Genomic DNA, 19,992 nt, shown 5'->3' with positions numbered 1-19,992 from the left:
ATATAATCTGTCAGGTTCCAGTGATTTATATTCATAGAATAGAATAACAGAGTTGGAAGGGACCTTATTCTCTAACCAATTTCTTGCTTATTTTAATTTTTATTTCTAGTCTCTTTTTTACAGTTATGTTTTTATTAGATTGGGCTAGAGTTTCTTTTGCATGAAGACTCATGCAAAGAATGATTATGAAGTCTGCTTTATCTCTACTGTCTATATCTTCCTTGCCATCTTATCTTTTAATTGGACCTACTGTTTCCTTGACTTTTTTCTTCTTATTTATATGTTGAAAGAAACTGTTTTTAATTATCGTTGACTATTGTTGCAAGTCTTTGTTCATTCTGAGCCTTTGCTGTCCTGTCTTCATCTTTGCACATTTGGGCTATCTGCTGATACTGTGCCTTAATTATATGTCCCTCTTTCCATTTTTTTGTACTTGTCCTTTTTGCCTTTCAGTTTATCAGAAAGATCTTTGTGCAACCACTCTACTTTCTCCTTATATTTCCTGTTTTTCTGTTTCAGTGGTATTGTGCTGGACTTTTATGATCATATTTTTAAGTTTCCTGTGTTTCTTAAGTTATTTTTGCCTTTAGATTTTCATCCATGGAATTTTTCTTAGGCTGTCTCTGAGCCTCTGATAAAATAGCTCTTTTTAAGTTTATGACACTGGCTGGATTATGTTCTGTTGCTTATATTTGCATTATATTGAATCCCAATATGATGTGGTCACTCTGACCTAAATTTCCGGCAACTCCAATTTCCTCTAGCACTTCACCAGTAAGAATTAGGTCCAGGATAGCTTTTCCTCTAGTTCCCTCCTCTTATCTTTTGGATGACACCTAGGTTGGTTAGGAATCTGTTCAATCTCCCACTTGCTCCAGATTTTGTCTCCCAGTTGAAATCAGGGTAGTTATAGTCTCCTATTACTACAGTGGTATATTTTTTACATTCATTTGTTAATTGTTTAGCAAAAAGCATCTATTCCTTCTTGGTTGGGTGGCCAGTAGTATATGCCTCTAGGAATGTCATTCTTTTTTCTTTTATATCAATCCATATGGATTCCAGTAGGTTTTCATCTTTGGTTATATGGATTTCTGTAGAGATGTAGTGATCTTTTATATATAGTGCAACTCCACTTCCCCTTTTATTAGGTCTGTTTCTTTTGAATAGTTTTTATCCTTCTAACAGTACATTTCAGTCATGAGATTCATCCCACCATGTTTCAATAACGGCAACTATATCATATTTACCTTCATACACTAGTACTTAAAGTTAATCTGTTCCCTGAGTTTTGAACATTTGTGTATAGCCATTTCAATCCTTTATGGGTCTTGGGTATGTTTCTTTTATCTCATACTTTGTATCTGGGGTTTTCATCCTTTCCATCACTCTCTACTTCATTGGGTTTTTCTTTTTTCTTCTTCTTTCTCTTTACTTCCTGCCTCGTTATGTGATTGGTCATCTAGTGGTTTTTGCTTGAAATTAGGTTCTGAAGGTCTTGAAGATTTCCCTTCCCCATGATTCTAGTTTAAAGGTGTTCTGATAAGATGAACCCGTCATTTTCCAAATATAATATTTCCAGTTCCCTTGGCAGTAACCCTTCATGTAGGTAATGCAGACCAAGGTCTGGGAAACAGAAGTTCTCTTGATGACACCAGTTTTTAAGCCAGTGGTTCATTTCTAAAATCCTTTGCTTCCTCATTGGATGTTGACCTTTTGTTGGAAGTATAAATTGAAATATCACTTGTGCTCCCAATTCTTTAACTTTCTTCCCTAGCTGTTCATAATCTCCTGTTATTGTTTTTGGTTTCATTGTTGTGCCATTGGTCCCCACATGTAGAAAAAGAAAGGGGTAATAATCTGTGGGGTTCGTTTTTTTTAAATAAGGTTCTCAGTTACATGGTTACCTCGCATTTTTGGAAAGTTGGGAGGCCAAAGCCCAGAAACACTGTTTATAGTGATGGGGCCAGCTCTTTAGATAGCTTTTGTGATCTGATGTATGTATTTTGTTTGAGTTTTATTTGTCTCACTTTTTATATATCTTGTTAGCAGCTGAGAATTTTGTGATCATGGTAGCACACAAATAAATAAAGAGAGATGCAAGTGTAATTTATTGTTTGTACACTTTTTGGTTATGTTGGCAATAATATTTTAATGAAATTATATACCATAAGAGCTATACATAATTCTTAAGATAACATGATAGTTATAGCTCTTTCTGTGTGTTGTGTGTATGCTGATTACAAAGGTCAGGTAGAGAATAATACATGCTAAAAAGAGATTAACCGTGGATTATTTCAAATGACTCATAACCAAACATTTCATTTTAAGGAAGCAAGGGTAAATTGCACACTAACTTTTTATGTTGTAATACAGTTATGCCTGCTTTGGAGTTTCAGGTTTCCTTGAGAAATACATTTAAACTAATAAACAGCTAATACTTTGGAGTAGCAATCTCCAAACACTAATCAGAAGGTGATTATGATGTAAATTACTGCAGAGCAGTGTACATTACAGCAAATGTGATAGGCATCTGATTTGATGGTAATAGTAACTAGTGAATTCCAATTGATTCCCCTATAGGTAATGAACAGCAAGCACCTCAAAAGCCTCCTAGAGGTAATTCACGACATCCACCCCAGTTAGTGATCCCCCCACCCCCATCATACCCTCCTCCTGACAAAGATACTATGGACCCAGCTGCATTGTACAATGAAGCAGATGTTACAGACCCAACGCAGTTGGTATCTAAAAGTATGTTTGAAAAATTGTCTATTTCTTTTTCTTTTCCAGACTTTCCTCTGTTCTGTTTCCAGTCATATACGTGTCCTCCTTATCAATCTGTTTCCTTCTAAAATTCTTAAATGTATGATATGAACTTGACTAATATATTGAATCAATCAGGCTAAACCTTTTTGGGAAGTAGTCATTTAAGACAATGATTTCAGATATGACATTTTTGGCATTTGGATGGCAAAACAGTTCAATATTTCATTTTATTTTATTTAACTAATTATTTTTCTTACTTTTATGGAATTATATAGTCTACTTCTCATGAAGATAATTGTTGGTGTTACAATGCTAAATGTCCCTGATGCATCTTAAGAACTTGAATAGAGGACCACTAAACCTTTTCCCAAATCCTGATTTTTCATAGAGTATAACAATATTTATTTTAAAAATAATGTTGCCTAAATAAATTGAATCAATACAAGAAGCATATAAGAGAAATGAACAGTTCTCCCAATCAATAATTAATTTAAAAAAATACAGAAAGAAATGTATATTTTCTTGCATTTTATTTGAGTTATTTGTAATTGAAATATTAAAATATAATTACATTTGCAGTTTGGAATATAATGAATGGCAAAAGGAAAGAGAAAGAGAATTTAGAAACAGGCTATTACTGGGTCCCTTGGGGCTTCTGGATAATTTTATAATATGTGATCAATGACCTACATTGACCATTTGTTTCCAGAGACATTCCAGTTAGTCTGCTAACTACCTAGGGCCAGCATTTCTCAATATTAGCAACTTTTAAGATGTGTGAATTTCAAATCCCAGAATGCACCAGCTAGCCATGCTGACTGGGGAATTCTGGATATTAAAATTCATCTTAAAGTTGCTGTGATTGAAAAGGATTGACCTGGGCTAAGAGAGGATTAAAGAAGGCAACTGGTAAACTTTTTGCAGGAGTAGCCTCTTCCTAGAATCACTGGTGACAGTTTGAAAAACATTAGAAGACCCTCTTTGCTGTAGAAGACAATCCATTGTCTTAGCCTCTGTTTCATTCATTCTTCCATATGATTCAGTGAATATTGACAACATAATTTCTATTTCTCATATAATTAAAATGATATATGATTTTTACATGCAGGTCTAGTCTTGAATTTTGTACATGTGATTTATCAAGTACTGAGCAATTGCATCAGATTTTGCAAGTGCTTCTGTGGCATATTCAATTAAGTGAATAATCTGTGTATCATTTGAAATGGTATGGCTACCTTACTTCTGATGTTGCCCTCATCTTATCCCTGCCAATTAGTAAGACAGACTTAAAGTGTTTTCAATCAATGTAGTATCCAACAGGAACTATAATTCATGTTAAATCGGATATGATTTGCAACCAAAGTCACAAGTGAAGTCACATGACCAATGGAAGATGGGATTGGAGAAATGCTTATTGATCACCTTCAGTTCTTGGTTAAGCTTATCTGTCACCAGTTTGCTATTGTCTCCCTGAAAGCAGCAACACATGAAACATCCAGAGAATTGCCAGCAACTCAGAGCTCTGTTATTAGCCAGTGCATAACTGCTTTATCCTGCCTTCCTCTTTTTACCTCTTCAAAAAATTAAAAGGAAATAAATATGTTCTGTTCAAGTACAATTCTGCCTTGTTAAAATTTGGACCTTTAAATGTTTTGCACACAAATCCCACATTACCCATCCATGTGTAGATTTTTCTGTTTTAGTTTATTAATATGATTTCTTCTATTCTTCTAGCCTAATACCTGATTTGATCGAATTTTCACTTTGTGAAGATTTGTTATGATTGATACATTTATTGCATGTATAGTTGCCAATGTTTTAATTAATTAATAGTCCCATCAAGGCAATTGGGAAGTATATCATACTAAGTTTAGTAGAATTCATTTTAAGATAAATTAGGATAGAGCATAGGATAGACACAGTATTTGTGTCTGTTCAAGAGTAAATAGATACAGGATTGTGGATAGTGAGTAATCATTATAAATTAGGACCATTTGAAATATTTCAAAACATGATTCTATTTGGCCACAAGAACCCTATTTGTAGGGATATGCCTGAGGGTGCATGTGCTTGAGTTATGTTCTTGCTGGCAGCAATATCCTCAGAGAATAAGTCACACTGTCGATAACCCTGTTCTTGTTAATTTGATTATTGCTCTTCTCGAGAGTTCCTAGGGTAGTTTAGGGTACATATGTGTGTATGTATGTGTGTGTGTGCACACAGTAAGGTATATAGCAACAGCATGCTCTGATTAAATATATTTATTTTGTCCAAGAACGTTACATTTAGAATTACTAGTCTTTTGTGAACAAAGATCTAAAAAGATCTTTCACCCTTCTGTGAATATGCATTATAGTGAAGTATAACATATTGCAGCTGTCAATTTTAAAAAGTTTATTTGGACAGGGCATAGGTTATTCTTCAAGGATGCTTCCCCACCTTTATTGTTAGCTTCATTAGAAGCTCTTAAACATCTAAACATATACTTAATTGTAGTAGTATGTATTCCTAGATTAGTAAATTAGGAGTGTGCCTAAAAGTATTTTCAATTTTTAATGCATTATTTGCTTTTTTTCCCTCAACAGTTTATTGTTGTGCATCATTTCCTTCACCTTCCAAGCCCATCTGATACAGTTTGGCTCTTTTCTATGGTGTCCCATCTTTCTGAAAACTGTTGCCTCTGCTGCCTTACCTATCTTTATGTTGCCTTTTCTCTTCATATGGAAGAACCTTCTTCTTACATGAATGACATTTTCAAATCCTTTTTCATTTATGTTATTATTTTGCAGTGACAAATGTTTTCAGCTTCATATATGTTTATGAAACAAATTCTTCCAGGATTTAGTGCATGAGTGATTTTTGCGTGTTTTTTTTAATTACTTAGATGGAGGACATTTCTCAATTTTGTTGTTGAAGTTGAAAAACTACATTTATGCTATTTTTTCCTTATCTTTTTTCAAGTATACATTTACTACTATATAATGTGCTATATCCATATACATTTTATTTCTATTGTTCTATGCATTTGGGCACGCCTTAATGAAGCAAGTTAATGAATGATACATAGTTTTCCAATGAGGTCAGAAAAGTTTTAATAGTATATAGATAAAGTAATATAGACTTTGGGGATTAATTCTAAGTACACAATAGACAACACTTGGGTCACCACTTAAGAAATATTCCTCACCAGATTTCTCAGTGCCATCAATAATGGCAGAGCTTTTAATGTACCTGAAAAGTTTTTAAAAATTCAGTGAGATACTCTGAGATGTATCTGTCTTGAATAGTCCATATTAAACTATGTCACAGACAAATATCAGGGGTTGACCACAGCAAATGTTTGATGATATTTTGTATTATGTATTTATATTATGCTCTAAGATCATTTTTATATCATAAAATGGTTTATAAAATTTGTTAAATTTCAATTCCATGGGACTCTGGGATCCTGTATTTTGGATCCATTCTGTAAATTTTCCCATTTGAGTTGCCCTGGTTTGAAAGATTTTGCCTTATGATGTTTCACCCAGTTAAAGTTTAAAAACAGAAGAGTTTTAATAGTATATAAATAAATGGTTGTACTGCTAGCCTCACTTAGTTCAAGCACATTTGTTTGTGTAGGATTACATTCCTGCATGCTTATGTAGGAATCAATCTCATTGATTCCAACAGATTTATCTAGAAATGGTATTAGCAGGCTCTGACCAGTTCTGGAGAACTGGTAGCGGAAATTTTGAGTAGTTTGGAGAACCGGCAAACACCACCTCTGGCTGAGATTTTACAGTAACCTTCCTCTGCCACTCCCACCAAGCCATGCCCACAGAACCGGTAGTAAAAAAATGTGAATCCTATTACTAGATTTATCTCAGAGTTTTATTAAGAGACCCATACATACCCTATATAAACTTCATTCAGAATAGCAAGATTTCTTTCTGAATAGAGTTGCAGAGTTAATATTATGTTGAACATGGCAGTTCTGTTTTCATGTCACATGAATAAGATCAGCTTGCTTGGCTTCTGCCAGTCAGAACCAACTTCTAGAATTTGCTCAGCACGATCTATAAACCTCATAAAGGATTAGAATTGAAAGCTACATGTGTTGAAGTAAGTTAGAATTCGAAATGGGAACTATAAAAGATAGAGCATTAACAGACTAATAAAAATGCTTCAAAATGTTATCTAATTCTACTTTATTTAAAGGCATATTAACAGAATTTTGCAAGTCTGAAATTACCTGATCTCCCACCATCGTCTTTACAACAAAATAACTTAGGGTGTGTTCCTCTTAAGCCTGTTGCTCTGTTCACTAGGCAGCTCTAGGCTATGCTCCCTCTTATCTGACCATTCCCTAGGCAGCATCTCTTCAGATCAATCCCACATACCATTACATAGGAAGATATACAGAGGATATAATAAACATAAACTAATTCATTATCTTTCCTGCTTTGCATACTGTTACTGCATTTAAATATCTTGTTGCGGTTCTACTAGCATATGATTAAATGTTTCTGAATCAAATACCTTCTAAATTGTTTGATGACAAATCTAATTCGATAGAGTTCTTTTTTGTATTAGTTTGAGAAAAATGTTCATTGCTTTTTGTGTGTGTTTCTGAAAGCAATTTTATTTAGTCGGGTTCAATATTTATATAAAAAGCTATAAGCATGAACTTTATATATACTAAAAGAACAGAAATAATGTTTAAACTATATTGTGTATTCAAAAGTTTACATATGATTTTGTTTCATATTACTTAATATGCAGCATTGATTTGAAAAACTTGTTCTTTTTAAAAACTTGTTCTTTGTTAATTTTTAAACATCTAGCAAGTATCATAATTTCCATTAATGTTCAAATGGAAATTTGTTCTCTATATCGGATGGGAAATTATTAAAGCCATAGCAGTTTTAATTTATAATACAAACATTTTTATTACTGGCGCTTTATGTACTATTTCCCAGTATGTTAAAGAAGTATATCAACAATTTTCAGAGTAGTATCAAGTCAAAAACCTTGTACTGAGATCAGTACATTGAGAAAGCCTCTACTTTCAACATTAGACTAGAACATAATTCTCATGTTAACTGAAGAAAAATATATATAAGACTTTTCTTGCCATTTCTTCATTTTCTTCCATAATGTGGCACATATACATTTACTCAGAGTTGTGCAAAGGAGATAATTCTGAGCCAGGAATAGATAAGTGTGTATGTCCTTTCAAGTATCGAAGAAGGAAGAAAAGTCTTACTTGTTTGGGTAAGAATATAAATTTACTAGGACCTTTCTTCCTAAGACTGTAACTCAATGGTATCTCATATCTTCTAAGACAGATCTTTGTAAACACTTATCAAGAGGTGAATTTAGCAGTTAACCAAATCTCAGGGTTAGAGGACAAGATGCGTTAAGTGAAAGTAATTTTATTTATTAAAGGAATAGGCCAACAGTTTTGTTCTCTTGTTCTCTCATTTTTATCACCAGGAAAATTAACAATCTGCAGTACTGTATGTAGACATTAAGTTAACATATCATATAAATTCTAGATAGCAGCAAAGAGACATAAAAAAACATTAACTCTGTACTGCCATGTTGTACTTTGAATTTTGCAGATATCATGGACACTCAGAATCAAACCCCTTATGGCAATCTAGAAATAACCTACTGTATGTTCTAGTTGTTTATTAAGAATTATTTAATTACCATTCAGTGCATATTAAAATTAACAAATTTTATTTTTTGATTTCGTACCAAAATAGTTTTGTTATGTCTGGTCCCACTATTTTACTCAAATAGCATGTGATACATAGGTTAATAATTATGAATAGAATACCTGTTTATTAAGAGCCAGTTTGATGAATTGGTTAAGGTAGCAGTCTAAAAATTTGGAGTTTGTGAGTCCAAATACCACCATAGACATGAAGTTACTTGGGTGACCTACTTCCAATTTTGCCTATATTATCAAATGTGTAGTTACTCAGAGTCATGAAGAAGAGTTATAGCAAAAGTGCTGTTCTTTTTGTATTTAAGTTTTAACAGCAACATTATCAGCTATTACCTGATTTCATCATTAGCCTTTAGATGGGGAGCTGAGTTTAGGCCGTTTTTTACCCAGGACACAAATATTTGTTTTTATTCTTTTTTGTTTATTTTGTTTTAATAAGAAAACAAAGTAATTCAACAGAGCAAAGTGGGTATATTGCTAATAATAAAAAAGAAAGATGGGAAATTTACTTCTCCGGAGCTGAATATTATATCCTAAAATAGTTTTTACTTGTTTTTTTGAAAGCATGTGGCTATTATAATTTTGTTTATTTGTAGCTGAGCATGTACTTTTCTTAATAGATAGTCAAATAAATGCATTCTAAACAGAAAAAAATCCTCAATACTTTCTTTATCTAATCCAGTAAATATGAATTTTACTTTAAATGTTCAAGAAATACCATTGCAAATCTTTTAATATGGCTGAGAGAAAATGGTATACAAGAGCCAATTGTGCAGAGCATTATTCTTCCCCTTTGGAATTAATCTGTGGCTTGCAAGAAATTTTATGCTGAGGATAGGCAACTTGTTAAGCTTGCATTTGTAAGATAAAAGCATTGATGAGCACACTCACAAAATTACTTGCTCTTCACAGAAAGTCATTATTGATTTTATGTTGATAGGCATTTGTAAGATGAAAAAATGCAAGGAATACACTAAATCTTGCTTTGCACATAAAGTGGTTACTGTCCCAGGCATAAAAGACTGATGGGAATAGTCTTTGGAGAATGCTGCAGGTGAAGGAGAGAAATGAATTAATTGCAGTTATACTTGGTAGCTTTATTGCAGGCTGTAGAAAACCCCAAAGCTCATGTAAGAGATGGGCAAGCACTCAGTGAGTGCTTTGCTGTTCAAAATGCATGCTGAAGAGGCTAGTTAAGAGATCAGGTGGCACATTCAGTGGGCCAAGGACTTCAGGATGCTATCTCCTTCTGAAAAGACTATGAAATTCCTTAGGGACTATATGCTTTAACTACCAGATCTGCCTTTCCTATGTTATGAAACTGTGATGTGCTGATCGATATGATGCTGTGCATAGTGGAGGTACTATTATTTACTACAGTTAGGGATTTCCAGAATAGAAGGCTAGAGAATTGGTGGGGGACAGTCTTTTCATGGCATTTGCCTTTTAATTGCTGAAACACAACAATAGAGAGAACCTTGTAGTATGCAGAACAGGGTTGGTATTCAGCAGGTTCTGACCAGTTCTGGAGAACCAGTAGCAGAAATTTTGAGTAGTTCGGAGAACCGGAAAATAGCATCTCTGACTGGAGATTTTACAGTATCCTTCCCCTGCCACGCCCACCAAGTCACGCCCACAGTACCGGTGGTAAAACAATTTGAATCCCACCACTGATGCAGAAGATCATTTCATGCTACATGACAGTCTGAACTGTCAACTAATGAATTGTTGAGAGAATGCAGGGACATGACTTTGGCTTAGGAAAAGTCACTTTGTAAAATTGCTTACCTCTTCTCTATAGGAAATCCATGGTGTTAAATGTCAAAAAAATCCTCAGGAAATCTTGCACAAAAAGAGAAGGCAGAGAAAGGTACTTTGCAGTGCTGGTCAAAGAGCTTGTTTACCGAGTAATTATGGCAAATACTGTGGAGATTGTTTTTAGGATTTTCTACTCTTAAGTAGTTTCAGCAAATGTTGCAGGCAATCTTCTTAAATATAGAATAATAGGGTTGGAAGAGACCTTGGAAGTCTTCTAATCTCATCTCCTGCTCAAGCAGATTTTATGCCAAATGGTTGTCCAATCTCTTCTTGAAAGCTTTCAATGATGGAGAAGCTAAAATATGTTCCACTTATTAATTGTTCTCACTGTCAGGTTTCATGGTTCTAGATTGGAGAAATTTCCTGGACAATTGGAACAACTAAACTTTAGATGGGTCCTCTTTCAACAGTATTAAAAATTGCTACATTAAAAATTGCATATAAAAAATTGCATATAACTACATTAAAAATTGCATATAATACAGCAATTAGAAGAAAACTAAAATCAATAGGGAAAGGAGAAATGAGAAAAAAAGTCATATAATAATATAAATTGAATGTCATCCTGAAACTTTTTATTAAAGGCATTAAGAATGTTCTATATTTTTCATATTATATAAATATGTTTCAACATTGACATGACATAAAGAATATAAATTTCTTTGTGTAAAATATTTCGCTTTATCAAATCTAGGCTAAATAGATTCATGAAGTGTCAAATGCTGTATTTGGTGAGTATAGTTCAGCATTAGATTTACATTTTTAAGAACTATATATTTACATTTTTAAAAACTATATATCTTTACCTGTATGAAAAATAAGAGAGGCCAAAAAAGAGCCACAATTCAATTATATGAATCAAGAGACCTGAAATTAGTTACAAAACCAGAAAATTGATGTCCAATCTTTTTAAAACAGTATTAATTTGGTAAACATGAAAGAAAACAAAAAATTTCAGAATTAATTCCTTTTTTAAATCTTAAGAGGTATATTTTATATTTCATAAAACTTAGACCTACTGGATATTTTACTTCCCCACCTCACATTTCTTATTTGTTGTTAATATTATTAATCTTTATGCCATTTCATGTAAAACTGATTATTTGTTTCATTTCAAATGCAATGTTTCTTAGATGTTTATATATTTGTCAATTTATATAGCAACCCATTCAATGTGCAACTCAAGGCAGCTTACAGGTGTGGTAGAACAGCACTATAAAAAATAAATGGTTAGAAACATAAGTAAATCAGTTATGACAAAGGCAATTCGGCTGTCAATCCAGATGGTTTACAAAATCATCTAATCCAATACCTGGCAAACAACCAGGTCTTCAAGACTTCAGAAAACAAGACACTTGGTTTCGATAGGATTGAACTCTGTTCTTTACTCATCAGATCTTCACAGGTTCCAGGCATTGTGTCAGAAGATAGAGCAATCACTTAAATAATCATGGATAAGATATATAATTGGGTGTCCTCAGCATGCTGAAGATATTTAACCCCATCCTAATGGATGGCCTCACCTTGCAGCCTCATATAGTTATTAAATAGAAGTGGAGAGAGAATCAAGCTGTGAGGCACTGTCCAAAACAAGTGTTGAGATCTGCATCACCACCTCCTATCATTGTCAACTACAACCAACCCCGTAAGAAGGAGAATTCCTATAAAGACAGATCCTCATTAATTAATGTATTAAGGACCACTGAAAGATTAAGGAGGGCCAAGGTGGATGCATAATCCCATCCTCATCCCACCTTAGGAATCTATAAGCATGATCAATGCTGCCTTGGTACTGTACACAGGCCTGAAACCAGACTAGAAGGTAACTAGATAATCTGTTAATTCCAGAGCCTTCTGAAGCTGCAGCCCAACTGCATTTTTCACAACTTTTTTGGGGAAAAGGAAAGGCTGGAAACCAGTCAGAAACTAACCTGTATTGACAGGTCCTCATATGGGAAGGATTATTTCCCCCTTAAGCACAAGGGAACTACTCCTTATCTCAAGAATTCCTGAATCCAACCCAGAGAATTTGACCAATTTGGAAGAGCAGGGTTTTAATAAACTAGTTGTCTCACTAACAACTGAGGATTCTTAGACTTTCTCAGAAGCAAAAACATAAGCAACAAAAAGCAGAATGAAACTATCCCAGATAACCATGCCAGACTCCACCTTAATCATCTTCATAAGGTCTGCACAGCTGGAATCTAGTTCAGAGCAAATATTGACAGATACCAGAAAATTCCTCTCATCAGCCCTTCAAATGATCTTCTTATCACAGAATAAATTGCCTTAAATAGGATAGCTAGATAATAGTCAACAGATGCAATTAACGTGACAAAATATACATTTTTTGCCATTTTTATCATGATATAATCCTTTTAAAAAGTCCTTTTTCTGTGTCTTGTGGATTTGTTCCTCATCTTCCTCCAATAGCACTCTAGACATCTCTTCTGCAAATTCATCTTCTGAAATTCTTACAAAAATCAGTCCCTTTAGGATTTGCATTCATAAAGAGCTGTGCAGGTGCAGTCTGATATAAGGGCATAGTCATTTTTACATTCCAAGAAGAAATTAAAGTTTACTGAACTGTTCTCAGGAACTTTGAATATCAGTGGGTATGTTAGGAACCATGAATAGATCAATTAAATCAGGGGTGTCAAACTTGCAACGACACATCATTACATGACATGTCACAACTTTTTTCCCTTTTGGACCGCAAGCTTGACACCCCTGAATTAAATGGATCCTATTTTCCTACCAGAAAATAGAGTACCAGAATAAAGAGCTCCAAACAATCAAAGAGTAATCTATCAATGACGAGGAATAACTTGATATTTCCTACAACTCCAGATCACATGCAGCTTGCCTTAAGATAAAACCCCTTACTGTGTGTTGGATTCCTGATAATTTGATCAGAACTGATGTTGTATCTAGCGAACAATTTGAAGCAGGTTGTAGTACCCAGTCATATAAACCCAATTGTTAAAGAAATTTCTTCTTGGATCGCCCTCTAATGAGCTCCCACTCATTGCTTCTTGTCCTGCCCTCAGGTGCTTTGGAGAATAAATGGGTCCCTTTCTCTGTGACAACCTTTTAAGTTTTGAAAGAGGACTATATAGAGAGGTACTATCATTTTTCATGATCTTGGTGCTACCCCTCTTGATGCATCCTAGGACTACGTTGCCATTTTTGGCAGCCACATCACATTGCTGGCTGAAACTTAAATGGTGGCTGAAGAGGACACCTAGAGCCCTCTCACAGTAATTACCATTAAATTAGGTACTGCCTAATCTGTACCTATGCATTTGGTTTTTCCTGCATAAGTAAAAGACTGTACTTTTTAAACTGCATCTTGTTGAATAAAGCCCAATGGTCAAGTCTGTTAAGATCCTTCTGAGTCTTAAGTCTATCTTCCAAAGTGTCAGCAATGACAACAACCACTTGGTGTTATTTGCAAGTTTGATGGGATCCCCTTCTATTCCTCTCATCTAAATCATTTATGTAGATGTTGAAGAACACTGAGCTCAGAATAGAACCTTGAGATATCCTATTGGATGCTTCCCTTCATATAGGTATAGTTCCATTGAGGACCACATGCTAAGTGTGATTGGTCAGCCAACTGCATATCCATTTGGTGGTGATACTGTTTATTCCACATTGTTCTATTTCATCTAGAAGTAGGATGTTCTTGATCCACTTATTTAGCCATTTTATCAAAAAAGACAGCATTTGTTTGAAATGACCTTCTTTTAACAAATCCATGCTGGTTTCCAGCAATTATTTTGTTCATTGCTAGATGCTGACAATCCACTGCTGGATTATCTTCTGCTGGATTCTATGTTTTCCAGGATTTTCCCAAGTATTGATGTCAGATAGCAGCTTGCAGTTTCCTGTAATTTTGTCCCTTTTTGAAGCTTGGAATGACATCAGCTCTTTTCAAGTCCTCTGACAGTTCCCCATATTTCAGGAGTTCTGAAAGATTTCATTCAGTGGTTCCAACATCCCATCTGCCAGCTCCTTCAGAACCCTGGGATATAAACCATTTGGTCCCAGCAATTTGAAGCCATCGAATATCTTACCACCTCTTTGCCTATTTGACTTGCATTGCTGCTTTATTTCCCACAGTGCTGCTTTTTATATATTTTTTCCTTTTGCTGAAGGCAGATGCAAAGAAAAAATTAAGCAATTCTGTTTTCTCTCTGTTGCTTGTCACCTTCTTGCCATTTGCTCCCATTATCATTTATTTGATTTTCTTCTTATTCTTTATATATGGAAAAGCTCTGTTGATTTATTCAGTAATCCATAGTTTGTTTTCATGGTTCACCAAACTTTAGAGCTATCCATACTCTTTCTATTGTGCTTTTTTTAAAGTCAAAGTTTCACTTTCCTAAAGTGTTAAGGGAATTATCATGGCTTGCACAATTCTGATCTTTTTAATTTATTTATACCCTGCTATTATTATTTTTACAAATAACTCAAGGTAGCAAACATATCCAACACAACTTCATTCTTCAATTTTTACATATCAACAACTTTGTAAGATGGATTGGGCTAAGATAAAGCCACTGATTCAAAATCATCTAATTTGCTTTCACAACTAAGAGAGGGCTTGAACACATTGTTTTCTACTTTCTACCTGATGCTTAACCACTAGGCCAAACTGGTATAGGTATAGATCCATCATGGCATTGGAATATCTTTCTAAGACCTTCATGTGCTAGTCAGGTGTATTTTTGACTGCTTGTTCCTTTACTGTGATTCCAAAACAATACACCACTTCATTGGTAAGCCTGGTGGTTCTATTTATTGCCATTATTGTCTTTATATTTAGTTTAGGCCTATTTTTTTCACTGTGGTCTTTTAATACTAGAGCTTGCAAATCACTGCATTTTCAGCTTATCAATATAGTATAATCAGTACAGTGCAGAGTACTAATGTTTTTCTTCTTCCAGTTTTCCCAGTTTCATATTTCTCCAATCTAGGTTCCTTTAATATGTATTCAGCATTGGATCCTAAACATTGTTTTGCTAGCATGTGAAATTAAGGACATTGTACAATAATTTACATACTTGGTTAAGTTGCTGTTTTTTGGATACAGGTAGGTTTTTTTACTTGTAACTGTCGTGCTTAGCAATGGATAACATTTTCCACTGCTAAGCAAGACAGTTGTTACTTTATGACCTGTCTTGCCACAGTTTTAAGCGTATTGCACTGCAGGTATTAAAGTACGAACTGGTTCTTAAGTAAATCTGGCTTTCTCATTGACTTTGCTTGTCAGAAGGTTGCAAAAAGTGATCACATGACAACTGCACACTGCAGCCATAATATACATCAGTTGCCAAGTATCCAAATTTTGGTCAGGTGTATCCATGGGGATGCTGCAACAGTTGCAAATGTGTAAAACAGTTATAAGTTACTTTTTTCAGTGCCACTGAAATGGTTGTAAATTGAGTCTGTATTGTAATATAGACTGACCTCTTCCAATCTGTTGGCCTCTCTAGTTTTCATAAGTACTTTATAAGATTTAACTTTGTTTTTTTGTTTTAAGGCAAGTACATTTTAATCTTCTCCGTCAGTGTACAGTTAAAATCTATCTTATTGCGCAAGCAAAAGGTATATGCCTTAAACAAACCTCTTAGCATATATCAATTATCTATATCAATATATAGATAGAATTATTTGTTTTAAATCTTTCTTGATGTAGTCTAAAATGTCCTAGTAATGAAGTATCTAAATTGTAGCACCTAAATTTCAGTGTAAATTACTGGAACGTAGTTTGATATTGTGGTACAAAAAGGATTTCCTCATCCAACCAGAAGCTTAGTTTTTTTTCAGCGGTTTTAAAATCTGGGGTGAAGAATATGGGTTAGCATAATGGATCAGACATATTTTATAGCCTAGATTTTTCATTAAGATAAAAAAGGGGGAAAATTTGGAGTTACTGGATAAGATAGAAACAGGATGGACAACTCCACATTCATCGATAGATTTTTTCATATGGAAAGAAAAAAGTGATTTGGCCTCCATTCAAAGCAATGAATGACCTTCCCAAAGCTACTTACCACCTGTTTTTGAAGTTCTGATGGCCACACATACATTCCTGCAGTCACATATTGCATTTTCGGCACTTGTCAACTGGCTCACATTTAGAGCTATTTAGAGAATTCCAATATCACATGATTACAATATTTGCAGTATTTTGGTTTATAGCATTTAGTTCTGGTTTATAGCAAAAAAAAAAACATTGTAAAAATGGACTCACTTAATGACCACAGTGTTTTCTTAATGAATGACATTTGCTTAATAATTGCCACAAAAAAGGTTGTAAAATCAGGCATGGTTATATGGTGACTCCTTACCAATCACCACAACTTGTGACCTATTCTGGGTCAATTAAGGTGGTTGATCAAAGACTACCTGTAGTGGGAGCAAACTTTGAGATAGCAATATGTTCTCACTTTAACTCAGTGGTTCCCAAACTTTTTCAGTCCACCACCACCTTGTTGCTACAAACTCATCCTCGGTGCCCCCCACCCAGGGGTGGGATTCAAATTTCTGTGGGTGTGGCCTAATTTGAGGGTGTGGTTTGCTAGTCATGTGACTGGCTGGTGCGGCTTGCTGGCTGAGCGTGGCTTGCAGGTCACATGACTGGGTAGGTGTGGTTTGGTGGTCATGTGACTGGGTGGGCATGGCCAGGTGACTGGCAAACCAAATACAAGTGGTCCTCACTTAATGGCTGGTTGTTTAGCAAGTGTTCTAATTTATGACTGGCCTCCCCAGAGCTACTTGACCTGTTTTTGGAGTTTTGACAGCCATGCACACACATACACACACACTCCCTTCCAATCCTGCTAGAGCAGGCCTTTGGATTAGAATCAGCAAAATATCTCTGATTAGATTCTAGTAGTGAATAGAATCTAATCAGAGATGCTTTGCCGATCCTTGTTGATTTGTTTTATTTGAATTTATTTTATGTTGCTGAATTGCATTGATATGTGTGTCCCTTCCTGTGCACAGCCCAGAAACTTTTGTGATTCTTTGCAGCAAAAATTATTGACCTCTGACTTTGCTCTACTTTTCAAACGTGCCTCCACTGCCGCATTCCTGGTGCCGGCCCCGCAGGTCCACCCCATTGAGCCTGCTGCACCGGAAGGACCTGCCCAAGCAAGTCAGAACAGAGTGGTGCTCCAAGTCAATGGGGTGAGCCTGAGAGAGGGAAAGAGAGAGAGAGAGAAAAGAGAGAGAGAAGGAAGAAAAGAAAAGGGAAAGAAAGAAAAAGGGACAGACAAAGAAAGGGGATGGGGTGGAAGGAAGTGACAGAAAGAAAAAGGAGGGAGGGAGGAGAAAGATAATGAGATATCTATTCTAGTCCAATCACCTGCTCCAGCAGGATTAGAAGAGAGTGTATGTGTGTGTGTGTGTGTTTTCTTGTAATTTACCAGTATGTTTTGGTTTTGCCTTCTTCAGAATTGGCACTGTAACACTCTCTCTCTCTCTCTCTCTCTCTCTCTCTCTCTCTCTCTCTTTCTCTCTCTCTCTCTCAGGCAGGTAGGAAGGCAGGCAGGCAGGCAGGCAAACAGACAGATCTTTTGGATGGATGGATGGATAGATAGACAGACACAGACAGAATGCGACAGCAGCAGCACTTTGGGAAAGTAGCGCGAAGCCAGAGTGGGAATTGAAGTCCACACAAGTTGCCAAGCTTGAGAAACACTGGCTGAATATATCAACCCAGCCATTCTGGTTTAGAGTTTAGCATGCTGTTTGATTCCGGCTTAGTAAATAAACTATGGCTAAGATCTTCCTGCTCCTTAATGCAGCTGCCCCTCTGCCCCTTCTCCAGGCCCCTGTCCCAGTTCTTTCTTTGGCATCCAATTTTGCAATGCCATCCTCCCCAGGGCAGCAATGCGGCCGACTTGACCCTCTTTGCTCCAAGGTCCACTTCCATTGGGCCAAGCAAGGGGAGGTGCTCTGCACACACTCAGAGACTCCCAACTTTGGGGAAGTGTTCCTCCCATTTTTACACTCTGCCCAGGAGGAGGAAGGCATGCGGAAGCAGCCCAGACTGGCAGAGGCGGAGAGAACGATCGCTTGGAAAGTAAGCAAGCAAGAAAGTGCAGGGCTCGGTCAGAAGAACTGGGCTGCAGAGGTAGGCTAAGTTCTAGGTCTGGCCCGGCCACATAGAGGCAAACTGAACCAAGCCACGTGCCTTGGAGAGCTGCAGTTGCACCCACCCGCATCCTGCGTGCAAGCCCAGCTGGCTGGAGAGGCAGAGGTGCTGTGTGCTCCCTTGTTTTCTGGGGAGGGGGTCCCTAATGCCGGACCACCCACCTCTTCCATTGCATGCCTTGGGAGGGTTTTGCTTTCGGGCCTTCTGGTGCGTCTCCGCTGCTTCCACCGGAGAGGGCAGCCTGCAAGCTAAGGTGCCCCCTTTCCGCCACCTCCCCCCTCCCTCCTCAGGCTTGGCAAGGCTCGCCATGCATGGTTCCACATTCGAGGCACCGCGTGCAGGTTCTGCATTTGAGCAGTGAAATAGTCAATGGGGTGGGCCTGCAGGGCCGGCGCCTCGAACGCCCCCCTGCCCCCTCTTAGCACCCCCTGCTGCCCCCTTGCCTCTTAGCACCCCCAAGGCATCCCACCGCCCCCCAGGTAGCGGTACTACCCACTTTGGGAACCACTGCTTTAACTAGAAGAAGAGATTAAAAATGTGATCTATATAAAAAAGATAAAAATTCAAAGTTAGATTGTGTGTGTGTATTTGTAAAGTCATGTCATGTTACTATTTGATAAGACTATACCCATTTCTGCAGTAAAAATAACAGTATTATTTCTAGAGACATACATATTTTGTTAAAAAAAAAACACTATTACATTCTGAGAAAGTAATGTTTTTCATATGTAGACATGTTCATGTCACTTTAAGGACAGCAAAAAGGCTTTTCAGTAGGAAAATTTTTACATCTAAGACCCCTTTAGGTATAATAAGAAATATTTTCCAGGTATTGTATGTTTGGAGCTTTATTGACAAATCCTTTTGAAATGTATGAAAATATAAATCACCTTATTTGAATATTGCTTTCAAGCTTGCTTGCTTTAGAATCTTGATTCAGAATCAACCCTTAATATGGCATGTCCTTCCCAGAGAAAAAGAGAAAAGTTTTGGATTTTGATTTCCAAATGTAAAACAAGGAATACCAGACCATTTATTTTATTTTATTTATTTATTTATTTTATTTGTCAAATGCTTACAATATAATAGAAATAGGAATAAACATAAGTATAAATCCATGAAATAGGTACTAATAATTGGGGACAACAGGACAGGGACAGAAGGCACGATTGTGTGCTTATGCACACCATTTTAAAGGCATCAGAATTACTTTAGCCTTGTGATCCCAGATCTTCTAAATAAGATTTGGATTTATTGAAATTAGTGAGAAAACACAAGGTAAGTTTTTTTGTTACTCTGAAATTCTCAAATAAGTCATTTCTTATTTCTTAGCCTTGGTAGTATATTAGTGACTCATGCTTTTAGAACAGAGGATAGGTTTTAAAAGATAGCACTGTAATTAAAAATTGTGCATTGGAAGATGAATTGGGTATTATAATAAATGTCTGAATAACATACTATAGTGAAGGTGATTTCATCTGGATTTAACTAGTATACCTTTTGGATTGCTTTTCAAAAT

At 36.0% G+C, this 19,992-nt stretch overlaps 1 protein-coding gene across 1 annotated transcript in view; it reads left to right on the top strand.

The window, feature by feature from the left end:
• COBL (cordon-bleu WH2 repeat protein) overlaps window positions 1–19,992 on the top strand; it is a 109,200-nt gene that overhangs the window by 63,574 nt on the left and 25,634 nt on the right. The window contains 1 exon segment of the mRNA XM_026702343.2: window positions 2,581–2,751. Within this exon segment, the coding sequence (XP_026558128.2) occupies window positions 2,581–2,751 (171 nt within the window).

This window comes from Pseudonaja textilis, chromosome Z, assembly GCF_049901715.1.
Source record: "Pseudonaja textilis isolate UNSWEBS1 chromosome Z, rPseTex1.2, whole genome shotgun sequence".
NCBI classification, from domain to species: Eukaryota; Metazoa; Chordata; class Lepidosauria; order Squamata; family Elapidae; genus Pseudonaja; species Pseudonaja textilis.
Note: the sequence above shows the minus strand (reverse complement) of the source record. Positions and strands in the feature narration are given on the sequence as shown.